Source organism: Engystomops pustulosus, chromosome 4, assembly GCF_040894005.1.
Source record: "Engystomops pustulosus chromosome 4, aEngPut4.maternal, whole genome shotgun sequence".
NCBI lineage: Eukaryota > Metazoa > Chordata > Amphibia > Anura > Leptodactylidae > Engystomops > Engystomops pustulosus.
The window spans coordinates 52,475,112-52,495,468 of NC_092414.1; the positions used below are offsets into that span (position 1 = coordinate 52,475,112).

The 20,357-nt window shown below is 39.6% G+C and overlaps 2 protein-coding genes across 2 annotated transcripts in view; one reads left to right on the plus strand and one right to left on the minus strand.

The window, feature by feature from the left end:
* The window catches only part of KCNIP1 (potassium voltage-gated channel interacting protein 1), a 262,914-nt gene that overhangs the window by 202,983 nt on the left and 39,574 nt on the right, over nucleotides 1-20,357 (minus strand). The window lies entirely within an intron of this gene.
* Nucleotides 204-19,625, plus strand: KCNMB1 (potassium calcium-activated channel subfamily M regulatory beta subunit 1). Its single transcript, XM_072145900.1, has 4 exons — nucleotides 204-369; nucleotides 7,837-8,048; nucleotides 14,149-14,344; nucleotides 15,788-19,625. Exons 2-4 carry the CDS (start codon nucleotides 7,915-7,917, stop codon nucleotides 16,070-16,072), a joined length of 615 nt encoding a protein of 204 aa, XP_072002001.1. The 5' UTR covers nucleotides 204-369; nucleotides 7,837-7,914; the 3' UTR covers nucleotides 16,073-19,625.

A 20,357-nucleotide genomic window follows, 5' to 3' on the forward strand; every position in this document is an offset into this window, starting at 1 on the left:
TATTGCTTCTTAATGTTTGCTATAAGTGACTTTTCTTAGTTATGTGGTGCAATAAGTGCACTGGAAAGCATCACATTTCTGCATTTTAATATTTAAACACTATTTTTTAGTGTATAATGGAAGTTTAGCTGCTTAACATTAATTCCTGGGAGCTGCGGTTGAGGCATAAGAGAGATTCATACCTTACCATTTATGGCCAAAAGATGAGTTTAATTGTTGTGATTAATGGAAGCAGAGTGAAGCCAGCCAGGAATAGCCATCCTGTGTATGGAGATCTGCTCCTTTACTACACTCACTTTTTCTGCACTGGAATATGGAAAAGTGAGCAGAATCTCAAGAACCAGCACGACCCAACAAATACTATATACTGTAAGTATAATTCATGGCACATAAGATACTTTCTAATAACTTGTAAGTAAATATATTTTATATGATCCTGTACATGCTACAATTTTTTGGTATTTTTTTCCACTAAAATGAGTACTGTATATTTATTGCTCATTTATACATTTGCAGCTTTTTTATATCACAATGTAGAGTATTATGATGAATATAACACCAAATTGAGAGACACGTTATGATAATAAAACAGAATGTCACTTACCAGCTAAAGTCTAGATAAGTTTCATTAAAATACACTAATAGCAATTAGTATGGAAGAGTAGTAACTAGTGAACAATATGTTCTGTACAATAAATATACAGTAACTCCAGAATATGATCTGTTGTGTCGTTATAAAGTGTTATCTATGCTTTAATAGCACAATTAATCACAGGTTGTGTTACATATATGTATTAGTGTATGTATGTATATATTTATATTTATAGTGTGTATATACATATATTGTGTGAGTGTGTGTGTATATATATTATATTATGTAAAAATATGAAATAACTACCACTGATATGTTTATAGACTGATGTGTGAATAGAGAGATAAATCCTGCCCTGCACCTGTCTCTCTCCCCACTAACAATATTATGTGTGTTTATTCGATGTGTAGCTAGTTATTGCATTAGAGGACACACTGTGACTTCAGTCCATCTCTGATATAAACAGGTATATTGAATGTATTTATGATCATTATGCAGCAAGCCTTTAGAGCATAAACTAGTGACAGCAGGGGCGGACTGGCCATAGTACCCACCGGGAATTTTCCCGGTGGGCCGGTCGGTCCTGGGCCGGTGTGGGGCCGGTCCGGAGCTCGTCCGGGGCCGGTCCGCACTCCCTCCCTTCAACTTTTCATCTAATCTATAGTACCTGCATCGTACGATGCCGGTACTATAGATTAGTACACAGACGCAGCGCAGCACTGCTGCTTCTGCGTCTGTGTGTACACTCAGTGGAGGAGCGCTGACACCTACCAGATGTCAGCCTGCCTCCATGTAGCTCCGCGGCTTGATGTGACAGGCGCGGAGCAGTGACATCACTATCCCGCGCCTCTACACCAAGCTGCTGAAGACCGGGGACGAGACGAACCTGCGCCATAGAGGTGAGTATTATGGTGTTTTTTTGTTTAAATTATAGAATTGGGACATTAAATCTTTATCCGGGGGGGGGGGGGGCATTATTCTTTATCTGGGGCTGGCGGGGGCATAAATTATATGTCTGGGGGGGGGGGGGGACATTATTCTTCATCTAGGGCTGGCAAGGGGCATAAATTATATGTCTGGGCGGGGGGGACGTTATTCTATATCTGGGGCATGCAAGGGGCATTGATTATATGTCTGGGGGGGGGCATTATTCTATATCTGGGGCATGCAAGGGGCATTGATTATATGTCTGGGGGGGGCATTATTCTATATCTGGGGCATGCAAGGGGCATTGATTATATGTCTGGGGGGGGCATTATTCTATATCTGGGGCATGCAAGGGGCATTGATTATATGTCTGGGGGGGGCATTATTCTATATCTGGGGCATGCAAGGGGCATTGATTATATGTCTGGGGGGGCATTATTCTATATCTGGGGCATGCAAGGGGCATTGATTATATGTCTGGGGGGGGGCCTCATTCTATTTCTGGGGCTGGCAGGGGGCATTGATTATATATCTGGGGCTAGCAAGGGGCATTGATTATATGTCTGGCGGGGGGGGGGGCATTATTCTATATTTGGGGCTGGCAGGGGACATTAATTATATGTCGGGGCGTGCGGGGGGGGGCATTATTCAATATCTGGGGCTGTCAGGAGGCATTAATTCTATGTCTGGAGCAGGCTGGGTCCATTAATTCTTTTTCTGGGGCCGACTGGGGCCATTAATTCTATTTCTGGGGTAGGCTGGGGCCATTAATTCTATGTCTGGGGTAGGCTGGGTCCATTAATTCTTTTTCTGGGGCCATTAATTCTATGTCTGGGGTAAGCTGGGGCCATTAATTCTATGTCTGGGGTAGGCTGGGGCCATTAATTCTATGTCTGGGGTAGGCTGGGGCCATTAATTCTATGTCTGGGGTAGGTTGGGGGCATATATTCTATGTCTGGGGTAGGTTGGGGGCATATATTCTATGTCTGGGGTAGGCTGGGGCCATTAATTCTATGTCTGGGGTAGGTTGGAGGCATATATTCTATGTCTGGGGTAGGCTGGGGCCATTAATTCTATGTCTGGGGTAGGTTGGGGGCATATATTCTATGTCTGGGGTAGGCTGGGGCCATTAATTCTATGTCTGGGGTAGGTTGGAGGCATATATTCTATGTCTGGGGTAGGTTTGGGGCATATATTCTATGTCTGGGGTAGGCTGGGGCCATTAATTGTATGACTGGGGTAGGCTGGGGGCATTCATTTTATGACTGGGGAAGGCTGGGGCCATTATTATTACGCCTGGGTCATAGTCGGAGCTCTATCAATACTGGGGTGGGGGGAGGTTAAGGGGGTTAAAGGAGAGAAAGAAGAAATAAAATATCCTACACTATTACAGTATGTTACATTATGGGGCACTATTTGTGTGGTACTAATATTGTAGGGGGCTCTATTACAGTATTTGGGGCACAGTATTAGTGGTAGCAGAAGAAGGGACAATGAGAAAGTGCAGAACATAAGACGTCTGTGTGGTAAACTCTGCAGGAAAGCTGTGTACCTGGAGGAAGAGACAAGGTGATGGTGGAACTATTGGAAAAGATGAGGAACGAGAACAATCCGGGGATACGTCACCTGATGTCACTGGATGCAATAGGTGAGGATCTCATGTGTTTTTTTAGCTGTATATGATACATACTGATTTTTTTTCATGTTCGCTTCTGTGTATATATGTAGTATTATAGTAGTTATATTCTTGTACATAGGGGGCAGTATTATAGTAGTTATATTCTTGTACATAGGGGGGAGTATTATAGTAGTTATATTCTTGTACATAGGGGGGAGTATTATAGTAGTTATATTCTTGTACATAGGGGGCAGTATTATAGTAGTTATATTCCTGTACATAGGAGGCAGTATTATAGTAGTTATATTCCTGTACATAGGGGGCAGTATTATAGTAGTTATATTCCTGTACATAGGGGGCAGTATTATAGTAGTTATATTCCTGTACATAGGTGGCAGTATTATAGTAGTTATATTCTTGTACATAGGGGTAGTATTATAGTAGTTATATCCTTGTACATAGGGGGCAGTATTATAGTAGTTATATTCTTGTACATAGGGGGGAGTATTATAGTAGTTATATTCTTGTACATAGGGGGGGAGTATTATAGTAGTTATATTCTTGTACATAGGGGGCAGCATTATAGTAGTTATATTCTTGTACATAGGGGGCAGTATTATAGTAGTTATATTCTTGTACATAGGGGGCAGTATTATAGTAGTTATATTCTTGTACATAGGGGGCAGTATTATAGTAGTTATATTCTTGTACATAGGGGGGAGTATTATAGTAGTTATATTCTTGTACATAGGGGGCAGTATTATAGAAGTTATATTCTTGTACATAGGGGGCAGTATTATAGTAGTTATATTCTTGTACATAGGGGGCAGCATTATAGTAGTTATATTCTTGTACATAGGGGGCAGTATTATAGTAGTTATATTCCTGTACATAGGGGGCAGTATTATAGTAGTTATATTCCTGTACATAGGGGGCAGTATTATAGTAGTTATATTCCTGTACATAGGGGGCAGTATTATAGTAGTTATATTCTTGTACATAGGGGGGAGTATTATAGTAGTTATATTCTTGTACATAGGGGGGAGTATTATAGTAGTTATATTCTTGTACATAGGGGGCAGTATTATAGTAGTTATATTCTTGTACATAGGGGGGAGTATTATAGTAGTTATATTCTTGTACATAGGGGGCAGTATTATAGTAGTTATATTCTTGTACATAGGGGCAGTATTATAGTAGTTATAGTCTTGTACATAGGGGGCAGTATTATAGCAGTTATATTCCTGTACATAGGGGGCAGTATTATAGCAGTTATATTCCTGTACATAGGGGGCAGTATTATAGTAGTTATATTCCTGTACATAGGTAGCAGTATTATAGTAGTTATATTCTTGTACATAGGGGCAGTATTATAGTAGTTATATTCCTGTACATAGTGGGCAGTATTATAGTAGTTATATTCCTGTACATATGAGGCAGTATTATAGTAGATATATTCCTGTACATAGGGGGCAGTATTATAGTAGTTATATTCCTGTACATAGGGGGCAGTATTATAGTAGTTATATTCTTGTACATAGGGGGCAGTATTATAGTAGTTATATTCTTGTACATAGGGGCAGTATTATAGTAGTTATATTCTTGTACATAGGGGGCAGTATTACAGTAGTTATATTCCTGTACATAGGGGGCAGTATTACAGTAGTTATATTCCTGTACATAGGAGGCAGTATTATAGTAGTTATATTCTTGTACATAGGGGCAGTATTAAAATAGTTGGCATGTATATGGGAGAAGGTATGGTAGTAGTTTTATTTTGTATATAGAAGGCAGGATTGAATGTGTTATTCGAAATGTGTTATTGTAGCATTATTACTGTACATAGGAGGCAGTATCAATATATTCTTTCTCTGAATTGTACATGTATGGCACAGGGGAAAGGTATTTAAGGCTTATCGGGTCTTGTGTTTGCATCATTTACTGATCGACAGTAAATGCAAATGCAATAAATTCACTTAATGCAAAACAAGAACATCTTTTCCAGTAATGCCATCTACCAACAATTTGTCTGTTATAACCCCATCCACATTATCTGACTACACCCACTTGTTTTGACTCCGCCCATAACATGGGGCCACTTTTATAGTTTTTTCCAGGGCCATTTTAAATTCCCAGTCCGCCCCTGAGTGACAGACATGTTAATTTTAGTCATAGATGCAATAGAAGTGAATCTTTATAATAACTACAATGGATTTCGGCAAAGAATTCTAATAAAATGTTATCTGATTGTCATTTAAACCACAATTATAGACAAGCACAATGTAACAAAACCAACAAAGAGTATTACTATATTACTAGACATCCGTAGCATGAGAAAAAGTAAGTGAACCCTTGAATTAAGCCCTAAAACCTTTTTACACACAATCAGCTTCACCAAACTTTACCTGCTTTGTACAATGTTGAAAAAACATTTGAACTTATTTAACTCTAGAAATGTACTTTGCATCCAAAATATGTTGGGCTGTCTTTCTCATTCATAGGGTTGGGTTAGGACTCTGACTTGACTTGAGTCTTCTTATTCATCCATTCAGTTAGTCTTTTAGTATGTATAATTAATTGTGTAGGTTTTATGTCAGATTTATCATAGTGGCTTAGAAAGCTTGATGAATGTTGAATATGAGGTGTGGAATTGAAATTGAGACTTTCTGGTGAAATGTTGCAAAAAAAAGTCTCAGATTTTGCTCAACTAATGCCAAAGTATTTACTATGTCAGGAGAGGATTGAGGTAAATTTGCATTTAACTTTCTGAAAAGCCGTATTTCATGAATCTGTCTACCACTTTTAAATCTGGAGTAAAAGTAGGCTAAAGTTAAAAGTGGAGCAGATCTCAAAAAGGTCATGCATTTTTAAGCAATTTGCATGCAAGAAAGCTGTTGCACCTAAAATGATAATTTCCCCCCACTGTTGTCACAGGACCAGCTTCATCCAATGTCTGGCCTCCTAAGGCAACAAATTAGTAATCGAAATCCCCCAGAAATGGAAGTGATGTCAACAGTCCACCACAGGAGACCAGTCAGTTGATGAAAAGTGACCCTATGAACCCCCCCTTCCAGAATATTCAGTTGAGGGCAAAGCGTGATACCGGAAGTAACAGAGTAATGACTAGAACCGGGTCCCTGAGCAGGGCATGTGTGTTAACCTTTTTTTTCTTACCATGGCCCCTAGGGTTTTTCCACATTCAGTAGTAGTAGTACGTTGCAGCATTCCTGAATTTTGTTTAGAAAAAAAGAAAAATGTTTTTTTAAACAATTTTATTTAATTATAAATATATGAATACCCAGGACATTTGGAAAGTGTTCTAAGGCCATATTTAGTAACCAGGTTTTTTGCATCTTTTTGTTTTTTTCTTGGGTTGGCAAGAAGCTTTACCCATTACACAATCATTTTAAATACAAATGCCATAGTAATTCCAAATGATCCATTTTCTCTTTCTGGAGAATATATTTGTAATCCTGCAGCAGATTCGTGTGGTTGCAAACTACATTACATGTATAGAGGTAACGGAAAGAGATGATCCAGAGGGATAAACAATTTACAGCAATTTACTGCAAAATTTCAGCAAACTGAAAACATCCAAGGGAAGACATTTTATCCTTTATGTATTTTACTTTGTGGTAGAGAGGGGACTTCTGGGATACTACAATATGATTTGTTTGACTCATGAAAGTAATAAGTCATTTTATTTGTTTAGGTTTTAGTATCTGGTGTGTAGTTACTCTCGTATTTGTTGGGTCTTTTAAGAGGCAATCAATAAAGTGAAATATTTTATATTTTAAGGAGCAATGCCAGATCAATACTTATAGTATTATGGCTGAATCATGGGCTATTAACAAGATGCTGTCATATAGAATTTCTAGAGCAAGCTGACAACCTGTAAAAGTGCTCTAACTTCTGCTGTTTGGATGGAGAGTTTGTAAACTGGTTCATATTGTGTTTTAGAATGGAAAGGGTTTTTCCACAACAAAAAATCGAGTACATGGAGTATGTAGTTTGTGTTGGGGAATTTTCCTTTGTAGTCACTATTTATTATGATATACAAATGTCTCACAATCGCCTCCACTCCCAATTTGTGCAAAACTTTGAGTCTCTTTTTTTTTTTTACTCCACTTTTCTCTTTGTGGCCTTTTTATGTCAGATTTATCCAGTGATTCTAAACACATAAATAGCACTTTTCAAATGCAAATTAGCTCCAGTCTCCTCCTGATATAGGAAATACATTAGCGATTAAAAACCCATAACTTTTTTCCATTGATGTACCCGTGTGAGTGTTTTTCTTTTTTTTTTTTAAGTTTATGTATTTATTTATGGAATAATTGTAAAAGTGTTCTGCTGACAACTATCCAAAATGTATGCCTTGCCTCAATCTGTATAGATATGGCTCTTATAACACAGTAGATAGACAAGAGCATGCAAACACAACATATACACAGACTGTTATATCTACTACACCCAACTCTGTGTCCTGAGGAGATAGAAATAAAGTAGGGACTGACAGGTGGTCACCTACTGCCGTAGGGCCTAGTGCAGCTGGATAAAACGTCCCAAAGAGTTAGAGAGGACAGTTGTCATCCAGGTTCATTCTTGTTCAGGAGAATATTCATTGAATGTGCAGTTATTGTGTATTTTTTTGGTTTATTGTTTTTCTCCTGGAGTAATCTTTTCATTCTAAACACTACAGCTACAAGGAAAAGGATCACGTAATTTTCCCTTTGGACTTCTACAAGAGTCTTTGAAGCTGGACATAAATGCATGAACAATGGGAAAGAAACTTTTTATGGCCCAAAAGAGAGGGGAAACAAGGGCAGTGTGTTTGGGCATTGGAATGATTATCTGCTCAGTGATGATGTTTTTCCTAATGGGAGTGACTGTGCTGCCTAAATATTTCAAAAGGTATGTTACCCTTACTCTTTATTTCATTAATTGATATAAAACAAATCCAAACCCTCCCTCGGGAATTCTCTTCAGCCCAGATAACCAACATGTCCTTCAGCTCTTTCATTTCCCACTCACTCAGGAATTCTTTTCAGCCCCGTCAACCAATGTATCCCTCAGCACCCTCAAACCCCATCCTGAGAGACACGTTGGTTGACTGGGCTGAGGTGGATCCTGAGGGATGGGGGGACAAGAGAGCTGATTGAGATATTGTAACTCGACAAAAAAAGAGAGAGGGCCACAGCATCCAATATGATGAAAAAAGGTTAAACCTTTATTCACACAGGCATAGAAAAAACTGCAATGTTTCGATTCACCATGAATCTTTGTCAAGCATGTGTCATGGTGAATCGAAACGTTGCACTTTTTTCTATGCCTGTGTGAATAAAGGTTTAACCTTTTTTCATCATATTGGATGCTGTGGCCTTCTCTTCCTTTTTTGTCTTGGACTATGGATCCTGCACACTAGCACCCTGGGCTGCATGCATCAAACAAACAGCTTTTGGTAAATACATAAGTGATTTTAGCTAGATCTGATGGATTTTTAGACAAATAATGCATGGGTGCAGTACAAAGAACCTGGTGACAGGCTCTATTTAACCTCTCACCTATTCTTTGGTGATTAAGATCAGATTGACATGCATCTGGCACCGAGTACCCTCATGATAAACTGTTTGAATTACAAATAAGGCTCCTGAATCAATGGTATTGTATCCATCAAAGCCCCAAATAATTATAGTACAGGCAGTCCCCGGGTTACGTACAAGTTAGGGTCCGGAGGTTTGTTCTTAAGTTGAATTTGTATGTAAGTCGAAACTGTATATTTTATAATTGTAGATCCAGACAAAGAAAAAAATTTGGCCCCAGTGACAATTGGAGTTTAAACATTTTTTGCTGTAATGGGATCAAGGATTATCAATAAAGCTTCATTACAGACACCTTACAGCTGATTATTGTAATCTGGGACTATAGTAACATCCAGAGAGCTTCACCAGAGGTCACAGTGGTCTGTCTGTAACTATGGGTTGTCTGTAAGTCGGGTGTCCTTAAGTAGGGGACTGCCTGTATATACCATGCCCACCTTGAATAAATTATAATATATATGGTACTCAAATAAAATGTATTTTATGCAGCAGCCCCCTGAATTTATTATATGTATCTATATTTTATATAGCATCCCCTAAATTAACGTTATTATTTACAGTGTCCATAAATGAACTATATTAAATACAACTTCCTACTAAATTATAATATATGGTGGTTGCAATAAATCAGATTATATAAAGCATTCCCTAATTTAACTGTATTATTTACAGCTTCACTTTCCCTTATATAAGCTATCCCCGCATCCCAAAATGTCTGATCTATTAAAATAGAAAAACTATTTTCTCTGGCGATGAACCCCTTAACGGAAAATAGCACCTAAAGTGATTGAAAGTGATTGAAAGGTCGTACAGCTATCAAAATAGCATCCATGAAAATGCAATTCCACCCTGCAAACAATGACACCTTAAACAGCTCTGTACACTGAGGTATGAAAAAGTGACGGGTGCCAGAATATGGCAATGCAAGGCAAGTTTTTTTTATTAATGCAAGGTTTTTAACGACACAGAATATTAAATTGTGAAAATAAAAATAACACATAGCTTTGTAAATGAAAAAAATCTAAAAATTATGTCTTGTGAAAGGAAGGGAATGAAAAACTGCAACACAAAAAACCCTTGGTCTTGAAGGGGTTAAAGATGCAGATACATTTGATTATGTTACTGCCCACCATACAGTAATAGTACTGCAGTGGTTCTTAGTGAATTAAATGCTATAATGTGCATGGCAACCAGTGTTGTAGCAATGCTTTAGTATGTTTTAATAGATTTTAAAAAATTGAAACCTATTATACAAAAACAAAATGTAAATTTTGTCCTATTATGACTGTAATAACATACAGATTGGTGTAAGGTGTTATTTTTTTCTTGTGGGATGATATGACATTTTCATTGCTACCATTTTGAGGTAATGTACGACATTTTGATCACTTTTTCTTCAAAATTTTATGTGATACATAAGGCGCAAAAAAAGTGATGATTTGTACATATTGGGGGTCATTTACTAAGGGCCCGAATCGGTCTTTTTCGTTGGATTTCCCGAAAATTACCAGTTTGCGCGGAATTGCCCCTGTTTTTTGGAGCACGTGATCGGATTGTGGCGCATTGGCGCCGTCATGCATGCAACGGAAATCGGGGGCGTGGCCGTCGGAAAAGCCAACAGATACGGAAAAACGCGCTTACCTGCACCCAGGATAGGATGGTGAGTTCTGGTGAACTGCGGTGGACTTCAGCGCAGCAGCAACACCTGGTGGACATCGGGCGCGACAGGACCTGGTAAGTAAATGTGCCCCATTGGCACAATTTTCCATTCTGGGATTCACTGCTGGGAATAATTGTTTTTATTGTGGTTGACCCTGGTTGGGTCTCCTCAGTACAGCGTAGGGAAATGGATTAGCTGTGTGAGAGGCTATTGACTAGGGCAGTGATGGGCAACCTTTTGAGCTTGGTGTGTCAAAATTCGTCAAAAAACCGAGCATAACTCGGGTGGTGTGTCACCTTGAGAAAAAAAACCTAATTTTGTGATATTTAGAGTTTAAATAACAAATACGTATAGTTATTTAACTTACCTGCTTAGTGACTTCTTTGTTAATCTGTCAGTTGGTTTCTTTTGTTGGTCTTGCTGTTATTTAACTTGTGTGGGGTGCCATGAACTAAGATAAGTGAGGGGGAGGGGGAATTCTTCCAGTGATGGCGAACCTGTGGCAGTCCAGCAACAGCTAGTTTTAAGGACATTTGTGTCCTGAGAAGTGCCCCCCAAAGAGTGTACATCACAGCCCAGCCCGGCAGAGCTCAACTCAATAAATTAACTTACCTAACTGGAACAGGCTCCAACGACACCACGAGCCTCCGTTACTCCTCTTCAGGCCGCTTCAGCTCCTGTGTAGATGTTCCCGCGCAGGCACAGCATAGGTTACGTCTGGGGCGGCCTCCGCAGAGCAGGATAGGAGAACAGGAGCAGCAGCTGCGATCTCTCTGACTGAGATGCAGCCACTCGCTGCAGACCACATCGCCAACCGACCGCCCGACCGGCCCCAGACAACAGACAACTGCACTACAGCAATTTTTCTCCAGCAGCCGTGTGTCACTGAAAATGGCTACGTGTGTCAGTGCTGACACGCGTGTCATAGTTTGGCCATCACTGGACTAGGGTCAGACAGTAGGTATTCTCCTTATGGAGAGATTGACAGTTAAAGCCACCTTAAAGGCGAGTGGAGACTTAAAGCAATGGATGCTCCACTAGGGAATTCTGGGAAGTATGCAAATACATTTTCCAAGGTTTCCTGCGCTGTACTGAGGCCCGACCTTGGAAAATGTATTTGCATACTACCTGAACAGTAGCATAAAACCCCACAAACTTTTGTCCCTTTGTAGTATACAGACAGTTAATTTTTCTAAAACAAAAATAACAAAAGGAATGTAAAAAAAAAAGACATTCCCACAGTTTTCTCCAGGGTTGTTTAACTGAATTAACAGGATAAATGAGCTCAGCAGCTAAAATAGAAAGTGTACTATACATATCTTGCTTTATAGCTACAGAGAATGCAAACTGTGCCAAATGTATTTGCCAGAGGTCCTGAATCTATGTGGAGCCTTGCTGGGTAATGCGATGGCTTATATTAGTTTCTGCTATATAATTTGTTTATATTTTATTTAAATTTTATTTAGAAAGATTTGCTCTATTTTCTCATGATTCTGCTAGAAAATGTTCTCAACAATTGATTTAATAACATAGACCTAAACCTTATCCAAATTCTTTAACTTTATTTAAGAGGTCCTATTAAAGGGAACCTGTCATCAGACAGAAATGTCAAATACTGAAGACAGGTTCCTTTATACTTTCCCCTAGCCCTCCAATAGCCTTTTTTATCATGAATGCAAAAGTAATAGTCCTCCATCATACTCCCTCCACCCCCTCCCTCATGGCTACGTGACCCAATCGCTGCAAGCAAAGAGTGGGGAGGAGGGAGACGGATGAATGGGGGATGTCTGGTATGATGGAGGATGACTTAATGACACAGAGACTCGGTGCATTGAATCTGATGCCCACATGACTCACTGGTGCCTCCTGGCAGGGAGCTAGGTATCTTTTTATCTACTTATGGAAGATTGATTATAAAAGCAGTATTAAACTCATAAAGGCTATTGGAACCTGTCATCAGGTAGAAATGTTAAATCTGGATGACCGGTTTCTTTTTAATAATTATGCTAGAAGCTTTTGTACAATGCTAATCACGTTTATTTCTACATATAGTGTTTTCTTTAATAATGGAATTGAATGATATCACTAATTATCAGCTGGAGTGATATAATTTCACCACTCCTGGACTGTATTTGTATCAGTAACCAAAATTAAAGGTATCACTATCTCCAGAACGTAGTTTCTACAGACAACACAAAACTTAATCAGTCAAGTACAGTAACAGTACATGCTACTGTATATAAAACTCAAGCACTTTTTCATATTCTTTTCCTTAAAAGTTTTGCTTCCGCTGACTTAGTATTTTGAGAAATGTAATGGGGAACATACTGTAGAGTTAACAGAGTGAAGGAGATAAAGTTCTTTTTAGATTAGGTTTTGAACTGTACATAATGTAATGCCCTGTCCTAGTGATATACCTTAAATTACTAGGAAACACAACTTTAACCCCTTACTGATGTATCTATAAGTCACATGTCTGCAGCCGGCTTATGGACAGGGCTCAGAGAGCAGCAAACACCTACTGGTAACACCTGCAATCAGTGCACCAAACATAGCTGTTAACCCTTTGATTGCTGCCAGCGATGTTGCCGACGGAAGTCGAAAGCCGGTGGTGCGTGGGTATTGCCATCTTGGCTGAGATTGTTGCTTCTCGATGATGTCTGATGCCATGACAGTCTTTATAAGAGCCCAGGCTGTATATATTCAGTAGATCTATCACAATGGGGCACATTAACTTACTCGGTCCTTGCGCAATCCCCGATCTGGAATGTCCGCCGGAGTTTATCATCTTCCTCCCGGTGTAAGTAAGTGCATTGGATGCAACACAAATTTAAATGTTAAATCCCGCACTTAGTCTGAATCCGTCAGATCGTCCGAAGGCCCCACCGCCGATTTCTGTTGCATGAAAGCCGGCGCGGATGCTCCAAAATCTGATCACGTGCCACACAATTCCAGACGCGATCCCTGAAAAGTCGGGAAACCCAACAAAAATGCGGCTGCAGGACACTTAGTAAATAAGCCTTAATGGGGCAGATTTACTTACCCGGTCCATTCGCGATCCAGCGGCGCGTTCTCTGCGGAGGATTCGGGTTCTGCCGGGATTCAATAAGGTAGTTCCCCCGACGTCCACCAGGTGCCGCTGCTGCGCTGAAGTTAATCGGAATGCACTGAAGTTCATCAAGCCATGCCAGGTGCAGGTAAGTGCGTGTCAAGCGACACATTTTTTTTTTAAATGCAGCGGTTTTTCTGAATCCGTCGAGTTTTCGTAAGGCTACGCCCCACGATTTCCATTGCTTGCATGCTGACACCAATGCGCCACAATCCAATCACATGCCCCAAAATCAGGGGCAATTCAGGGAAAATCGTTGCAAATCAGAATTTTTCAGATAACCCATCGGGAAAACGCGATTCGGGCCCTTAGTAAATGACCCCCAATGTGTCAATGTAAATAATACTAAAAAAAACTCAAAATTCTACTTGCCCCCTTTCCTTAGAACTGATATAAAAATTAATAGTAAATAATAGTAAATAAACAGTAAAAATCTGAAAAATGTTAGGTATTGCCGAGTCCTAAAATGTCAGTATCTATCAAAATATAACAGTCATTCCCACCATTAAACCCCATAACGGAAATTAGCACCCAAAAGTCCATTTTGACTGCTATAAGGGTACAAGGTTATAAGGCTACTAAAAACCGTACTGTACCTTATGTGCTTTATGAATAAGAAAGCTAACTGGATATTGGTTTCCACAGTGTGTGGACTGAGAAAACCATTTGTACCCTTGTTCAAGCAACTTTCAAAGAAAGAGCCAGCTGTGTGCGTAGCTCCAATACAAAACCGGAAAGTATATTCAAATACCCCTGTCTGGAGGTTTTGGTGAATATGAATTACTCAGAAGATGTATTTATGCTGTATCACACAGAAGAATCTTCAGAATGGAATAATAAGGTAAGGTGAACCAAAAATGTCCCTGCCTTTTGTTAACAGTTGAGGTTCTGAATATACTTATGAAGGCAGCTATAAAAGAACCAAAGCATCTAATCTTCAGTCTACCAATGTGTTAAAGGGAACCTATCAGCAGGATTCCAGCATATTAGCCATCAACAACCTGTTAGATGGGGCAGTGATAGTAGTAACATCATAAAAAGTTATTTCTTTGTGTGTATATACTGTACATATTCCAGGAGATTCAGGAGTACACAGATCTTTGAAAGCTCCATTGTTCAGGCACTTAGGTGAAGCTTTTCTGCTTTGCTTCAAACATCAAATTGCTTGTAAAATCCCTCCCACTTGCCATCTAATACTTTGCAGTTACCCTTGATACTGCATTTGCACAGCTTTTCCCACCACAACAACTGGAGTGTGGAAAGGTCCAACTTCCTAACCTAAAACCCAGACCTTATGCTCCAAAAGTAAGGTTTCTAGTAGTAGTAGTAGGCCCAAAGGGTGCAATGCTATCTTATTATCATTAGCTAGAGAAAAAGCTGAAAGATTGTGGACTGGACTCCTTCTCAGTCTGACAACTTTCCTTGGAGCCAGGAATCTGAGAGGCTTTCCTGCTCCTTCTTTTAAACCCGTTTGAATCCTACCATTTGGGTCCTCTGTGTCTTCAATGCCCCCCGCGGGTGCCGCACTTTCTTTTTTTCTAGAAAGGGGCCACTGATCCCAAAAGTACAGACATGATCCCAAAAGTAGGGCCAGACCTGTTTTTTGAACTCTTGAGACCCAAGTAGTGTTGGGGCCTCGGAGCCATAGCATGCAATGCTTAAAGGAAATCTACCATCAATATCAAGCATGATAAAGCAGGGACACTAACTCATAAATCCAGGAACTGTTACTGTGGTAACATTCTTAATTTTGTTATCCATGCCCTCCTTCCTTATGAAATTACATTTTACAATTATGCTAATGAGTCTGAGGGGCTCTGTGATGGCTTCACAGGCTGTAAACACTGTATTACCCTTCCCCCTGCTAAAAATATACTAAAATATAGGTTTTATTGGAAATGAGAATACATCCCCCTTTCCAGCAATCTAGTTCTTATATCTTTCAATTTTATATCTTCCAAAAAAAGGTATACAGGCCCCTCCAGAACTGGAATTTATCATGGAAACATCATCATCCATTGCTTTCACAGCAAATGTTCCCAGCCAATGATATTGCTGAAACCTTCTTTCCTTTGCATGTGTGAATATATTATAGAAGTACTGTAAATAGATCATTAGAAAGGTCTCTGTAATGTCCAATGATACAGTACATTAAGTTGCACAATGTAATTAGATGGCCCTTCCGTATGTTTGCGTGTGGCCCCATAACATTGTAGGATACTCTTGCTTAGTCATGTGTTTGTAGTCAACATAACAGTGATTTTTTTTTTTTTAACCTTTACAGTGCACCTATATTCCTGAATGCAAGGAAAACTACACAGAAGTGGAAATGCATCTACATGAAATTCAGGGAAATTTTAATAAGTCTTCTACATTTGCTTGCTTTTTTGATCCTAAGGGAAGACAGAAGAGTATGATATTAATAAGGAAGTTTGGACCTCAGAAGATGATTTCCTACTTTTTTTGGCCAACATCAATGTTTACAGTTGGACTTTTTGTTGTTATTATTGTAAAAATAAGTCAACTCTTTGCCATGGTTTCTGTACAAGCAAACAGAACAAATGCCTAATTCTTTCTCTTGTTTTCATTGGGCAGTCCATGTGTACAGGTTACATATACTTTTTGTATTGCTAGCACAATTCCACCTGTACAGAGTGATAATCACTACACTGTATTATCTAGATGTTATCACACAATACACAGACACAATGGGGCACATTTACTTACCCGGTCCAGTCGTGATCCCACGGCGTGTTGTCCGACGAGGATTCGGATTCGTTCAAACACTTTGTAAATGAGCCCCAATCTGTTTAATTTATTTTCCTTTGTCTTTATTGAACACATATATTTGTGATGTGTGTACCATTAGGCCCCTTTCCCACTTGCGTTTTTCACGCGCGTTTTCTGCGCGTGCTTTTGACGTGCAGAACTTGCATTGCACTCTGACCCATTGTAATCAATGGGTCTTTTCAGACTTGCAATTTTTTTCACACACACACGCGCGTTTTTTTAAATGCACGTTTAAATCTCAACATGCTCTACTTTTGCAAGTCACGCGTGTGAAAAACGCACCATACAAGTCTATGGAGAGGCATCAAAAACGCATTGCACTCTGAGACACCCTGAGTCCTTTTCACGTGCATTTTCTGCGTGTGAAAAATGCATTGAAATTGCATCAAAAACGTGCATGAAAAACTGAGACACTGAACAAACTGACTGAAAACTGATTGCACTCTGATGCAAAATGTGCGTTTTTCACTGACCAAACCCTGATCGCACCCTGATCAAACTCTGACGTGATCTGCAACGCAAGTGTGGAAGGGGCCTTAGTCCGCTATTGCAGTAAGAAAGAATAAGTTGTTTAAAGAGGTCAATCACTTTAGGTTTGTGTTATTCGTGCACATTGAATTCTTCAGCACTTGCACTGATACTTAGAACAGTATAGAATTGGTGTCACTCCATTTGCAAACAGACGACCCTAAGCCTCCCTTACACAGGAGGGAAGGAGCAGCATGAAGGATATTATAGAAAAATACTAAGCAGTAAAGCTAAACATTTAGCACTATAGTGTGAGTTAAAAAAACCCTCACTATAATTCGAACCATGTCTGTGTATTTGACACTGCCATTGTCTTCATCCAGCACCCTCCTCCTATTAGAGAGGAGCGAACCTATTTGTTGGTCTTTAAATTTGGTATAAATCTGCTAATTTTCAGGCACCAAAGAAAACCAAATCTTCCCTGCTTCGCTTTGGATGAAGCTTTTAAAATGGTGACCAGCTACTGCTATCAGTCATCCCAGAGCTGAGTGAAGTGGGACAGGAGGGGCAAAATTGTAAAAGAACAAAACGAGAAAGGGCTAGAGTGGGTTTAATACCGGGACCAATTGGAGCATTGTTGGTCCAGAATAAAAAGATCTGGAGACAAAATTTTTTTATAAGAATTCGGTGACGATTTAGCTAAGCAAATTTTGGATGGTACGCTCTTTGTTCTATTTATAGACTTTTATGGGAAGCATGTAATCTGATCTCTTAATGTGTCTAATTTCTCCATTTTGAATGGGTGTTGAATGGGTAAACGGAAGCGAGCGAAAGGAACTGGATAGGTGGAGGCATTTTTCTGTCATAAGGTATTCTATAACATTGCTTATTTTTTCTTGTACGATTTATAGATGTAAAGTTTCATTAAACAACAGTGCCTATATATGTTTATATGTTAGGGCAATATTAAGCACAATTATTGTACACTGCTCAGATGTGTTGCCTAAACATATGTTTACTGTACAGAAAACAGTAAATGCAAGTGTGGTAACATGATAGAAGGATGATGCCGGAGAAATAACCACTTTAAAATATATGCAACAAACATTCAGTAAGTGAAATTTCTTTATGTAGTATAGCAATGTACTGTATAGCAATGTTTCACAAATGTTAAAGGGGTTTTCCCATTTCGTCAATTTAATGTTATTGTTTGTATGATGAAAAATTATATAATATCCAAAATCTGATCGCGTGCGACAAAAAGCCCTTCTAAATGTGCGGTCCGCGGACCCTTACTAAATGAGCCCCATAGTATCATAGTATATAAGGCTGGAAAAACCTTTAAGAATTAAAGAAATGTTTTTTCCCCATAACCCGTGATATTTTTTCTCTCCAGAAAGGCATCCGGGCCTCTCTTGAACATGTACATAGAGTCCGCCATAACAACCTCCTGCGGCAGAGAGTTCCAAAGTCACAGTGCACTTACAGTAAAGAATCCATGTCTATGTTGATGGTAGGAATCACCTCTCCTCTAAGCGCAGGGGATGCCCCCTTGTCCTGGTAACAGGCCTAGGTATAAAAAGATCAGTCGTCTTTTTTCTGAACTGAATAATCCCAAATTTTTTAATCTGTCAGTGTATTCTAATCCCCCCATTCCCCTAATAATCCTGGTTGCTCTCCTCTGCACCCGTTCCAGCTCTATTATATCCTTTTTATACACTGGTGCCCAAAACTGTACACAATATTCCATGTGGGGTCTGACCAGGGATTTGTATAAGGGCAAAACTATGTCTTTATCATGAGAATCTATTCCTCTCTTGATACACCCCATAATTGTATTTGCTTTAGGTCGGTGGCTGATGAACGGTTATGTAAAGCTTGCTGTAGTAGTATTTAAAACATTCCAGTAGGGAAGGTGGCCCACTTTCACCCTAAAACTGCAATTCACTGACTATTAAATTGTATATCTGTTCCTCAGTTTTCAATTGCTAAAAGATTGTTACAGAAACATAACTATGGTGCTATATGGAAAGTGATGGAATAAATAAAGGTCCATGTAATGTTCTTGCACAAGGTCTCTTTGCTGTCTGTGTCCACCACTTGGACTGTTGCAGAAGAGTTTTTTTTTCGGTCCCATAAACATATATACATGAGGCACACACTGTCCAGGCGGATTTTTATAAATATCTAAATTACACCTGTCAATGAGCATCTAAGAAGTCCCTATAATTTGAGATCATGGAGCCTCAAAACACGTTGTGCAGATTGGAAACTCTGTAGGCAGACCTAGCCCTGATGGCTGCACCCCTTTCATCCTTAAATACCTCTTGAGCTAATATGTAGCTGTCTCTTGTCCAACTCCCTTCACTACTCATATTTATATTCTTCTCATTTTTGAAGTATTCGCCCAATGCTTTTCCCTGTCTTTATCTCAATTATTAGATTAGTGTAAAGAGAACAAACCATAGTGCAGTATGAGAAGAGGCATCTGCAGAAAGCCAAGCTTTTTGATGAAAACCTTAAATGACATCTACCTAGCACACAGACATACTGGTGTGTGACCCCTGTGGCAAGAACCACTCTGCCAGGACATAGGAAGTTAAAGAAGAGCAGATCCTGCCAGAGGGGGCACACATTAGTGTGCTTGATTTACAACCATTGATCCTGGTGGTAGATGTCCTTTAAGGGACAAACCCATAAGGGATGGGATTCAGACACATGACTCATGCAAATTAGATTTTCAGTCAATCAAAATGCTTTATTTATTTTTTTTTTATTTTGTTTTATGCATTACACAAGGTTTTCATTAATTAGTAAGTTATCTTAATAGCTGGCCTTAATTTTATACAGTTTATTTTCTACCAGTACAAGATGTTTGCATTTATTGATATGACTTTGTAAATTGCAATGAAAAACCTATGTCAAAATATTAAATGAAAAATTGTCTAATAAAGTAGAAAAAACAGAAACTGCTGCAACTTGCTTTATTTTAAAACAAAATGCTAAGTTTTAGCTTAATTAACATTGGGGCTCATTTACTAAGGCCCCTTCTACACTAGCGAGTGTGATGCGATGAACTCGCATCACACTCGCAACGCAAGCTGCCGGGAACGCACGGCACGAACCCTGCACCGCGGGAGTGAACTGACATGCTGAGTTCACTCCCGCGGTGCAGCGTTCGTGCCGTGCGTTCCCGGCAGCTTGCGTTGCGAGTGTGATGCGAGTTCATCGCATCACACTCGCTAGTGTAGAAGGGGCCTTAGAGTAGTGCAAAATGCGCTAAAAGTGTTTTGCCTGTGTATAATCCAGCGTGTGCCTGATTCATGAAGAATGTGCACAGGAAATCATGAAATTGGCGCCCCCTGCACTGGCGCGACAGCGTTCACCAACTTTTTTCTAGTGCACCTTTAACACAAGGCTTGTGACACACTAATGTCTGACTTTGCATGAAAAAATTGGGTGTGCGGTTGGAATGAGCTCCGCAATGCCCCCTAATTTGTGTTTGCATGATGTCTAGTGCAGTGTGCGCCACAAAGTGTCGTGTTACTCACAAATGTGTCTCATGCGCCAGAAATGTGTCTCAGTTTGCACTGAAA

Bases quoted from the DNA above. Each gene is read 5' to 3' on its own strand.
- KCNMB1 (XM_072145900.1), top strand. From the start codon at position 7,915: ATGGGAAAGAAACTTTTTATGGCCCAAAAGAGAGGGGAAACAAGGGCA. The intron at 8,049-14,148 runs GTATGTTACCCT...TGGTTTCCACAG, and splicing joins CTGCCTAAATATTTCAAAAG to TGTGTGGACTGAGAAAACCA. The intron at 14,345-15,787 runs GTAAGGTGAACC...TAACCTTTACAG, and splicing joins CTTCAGAATGGAATAATAAG to TGCACCTATATTCCTGAATG.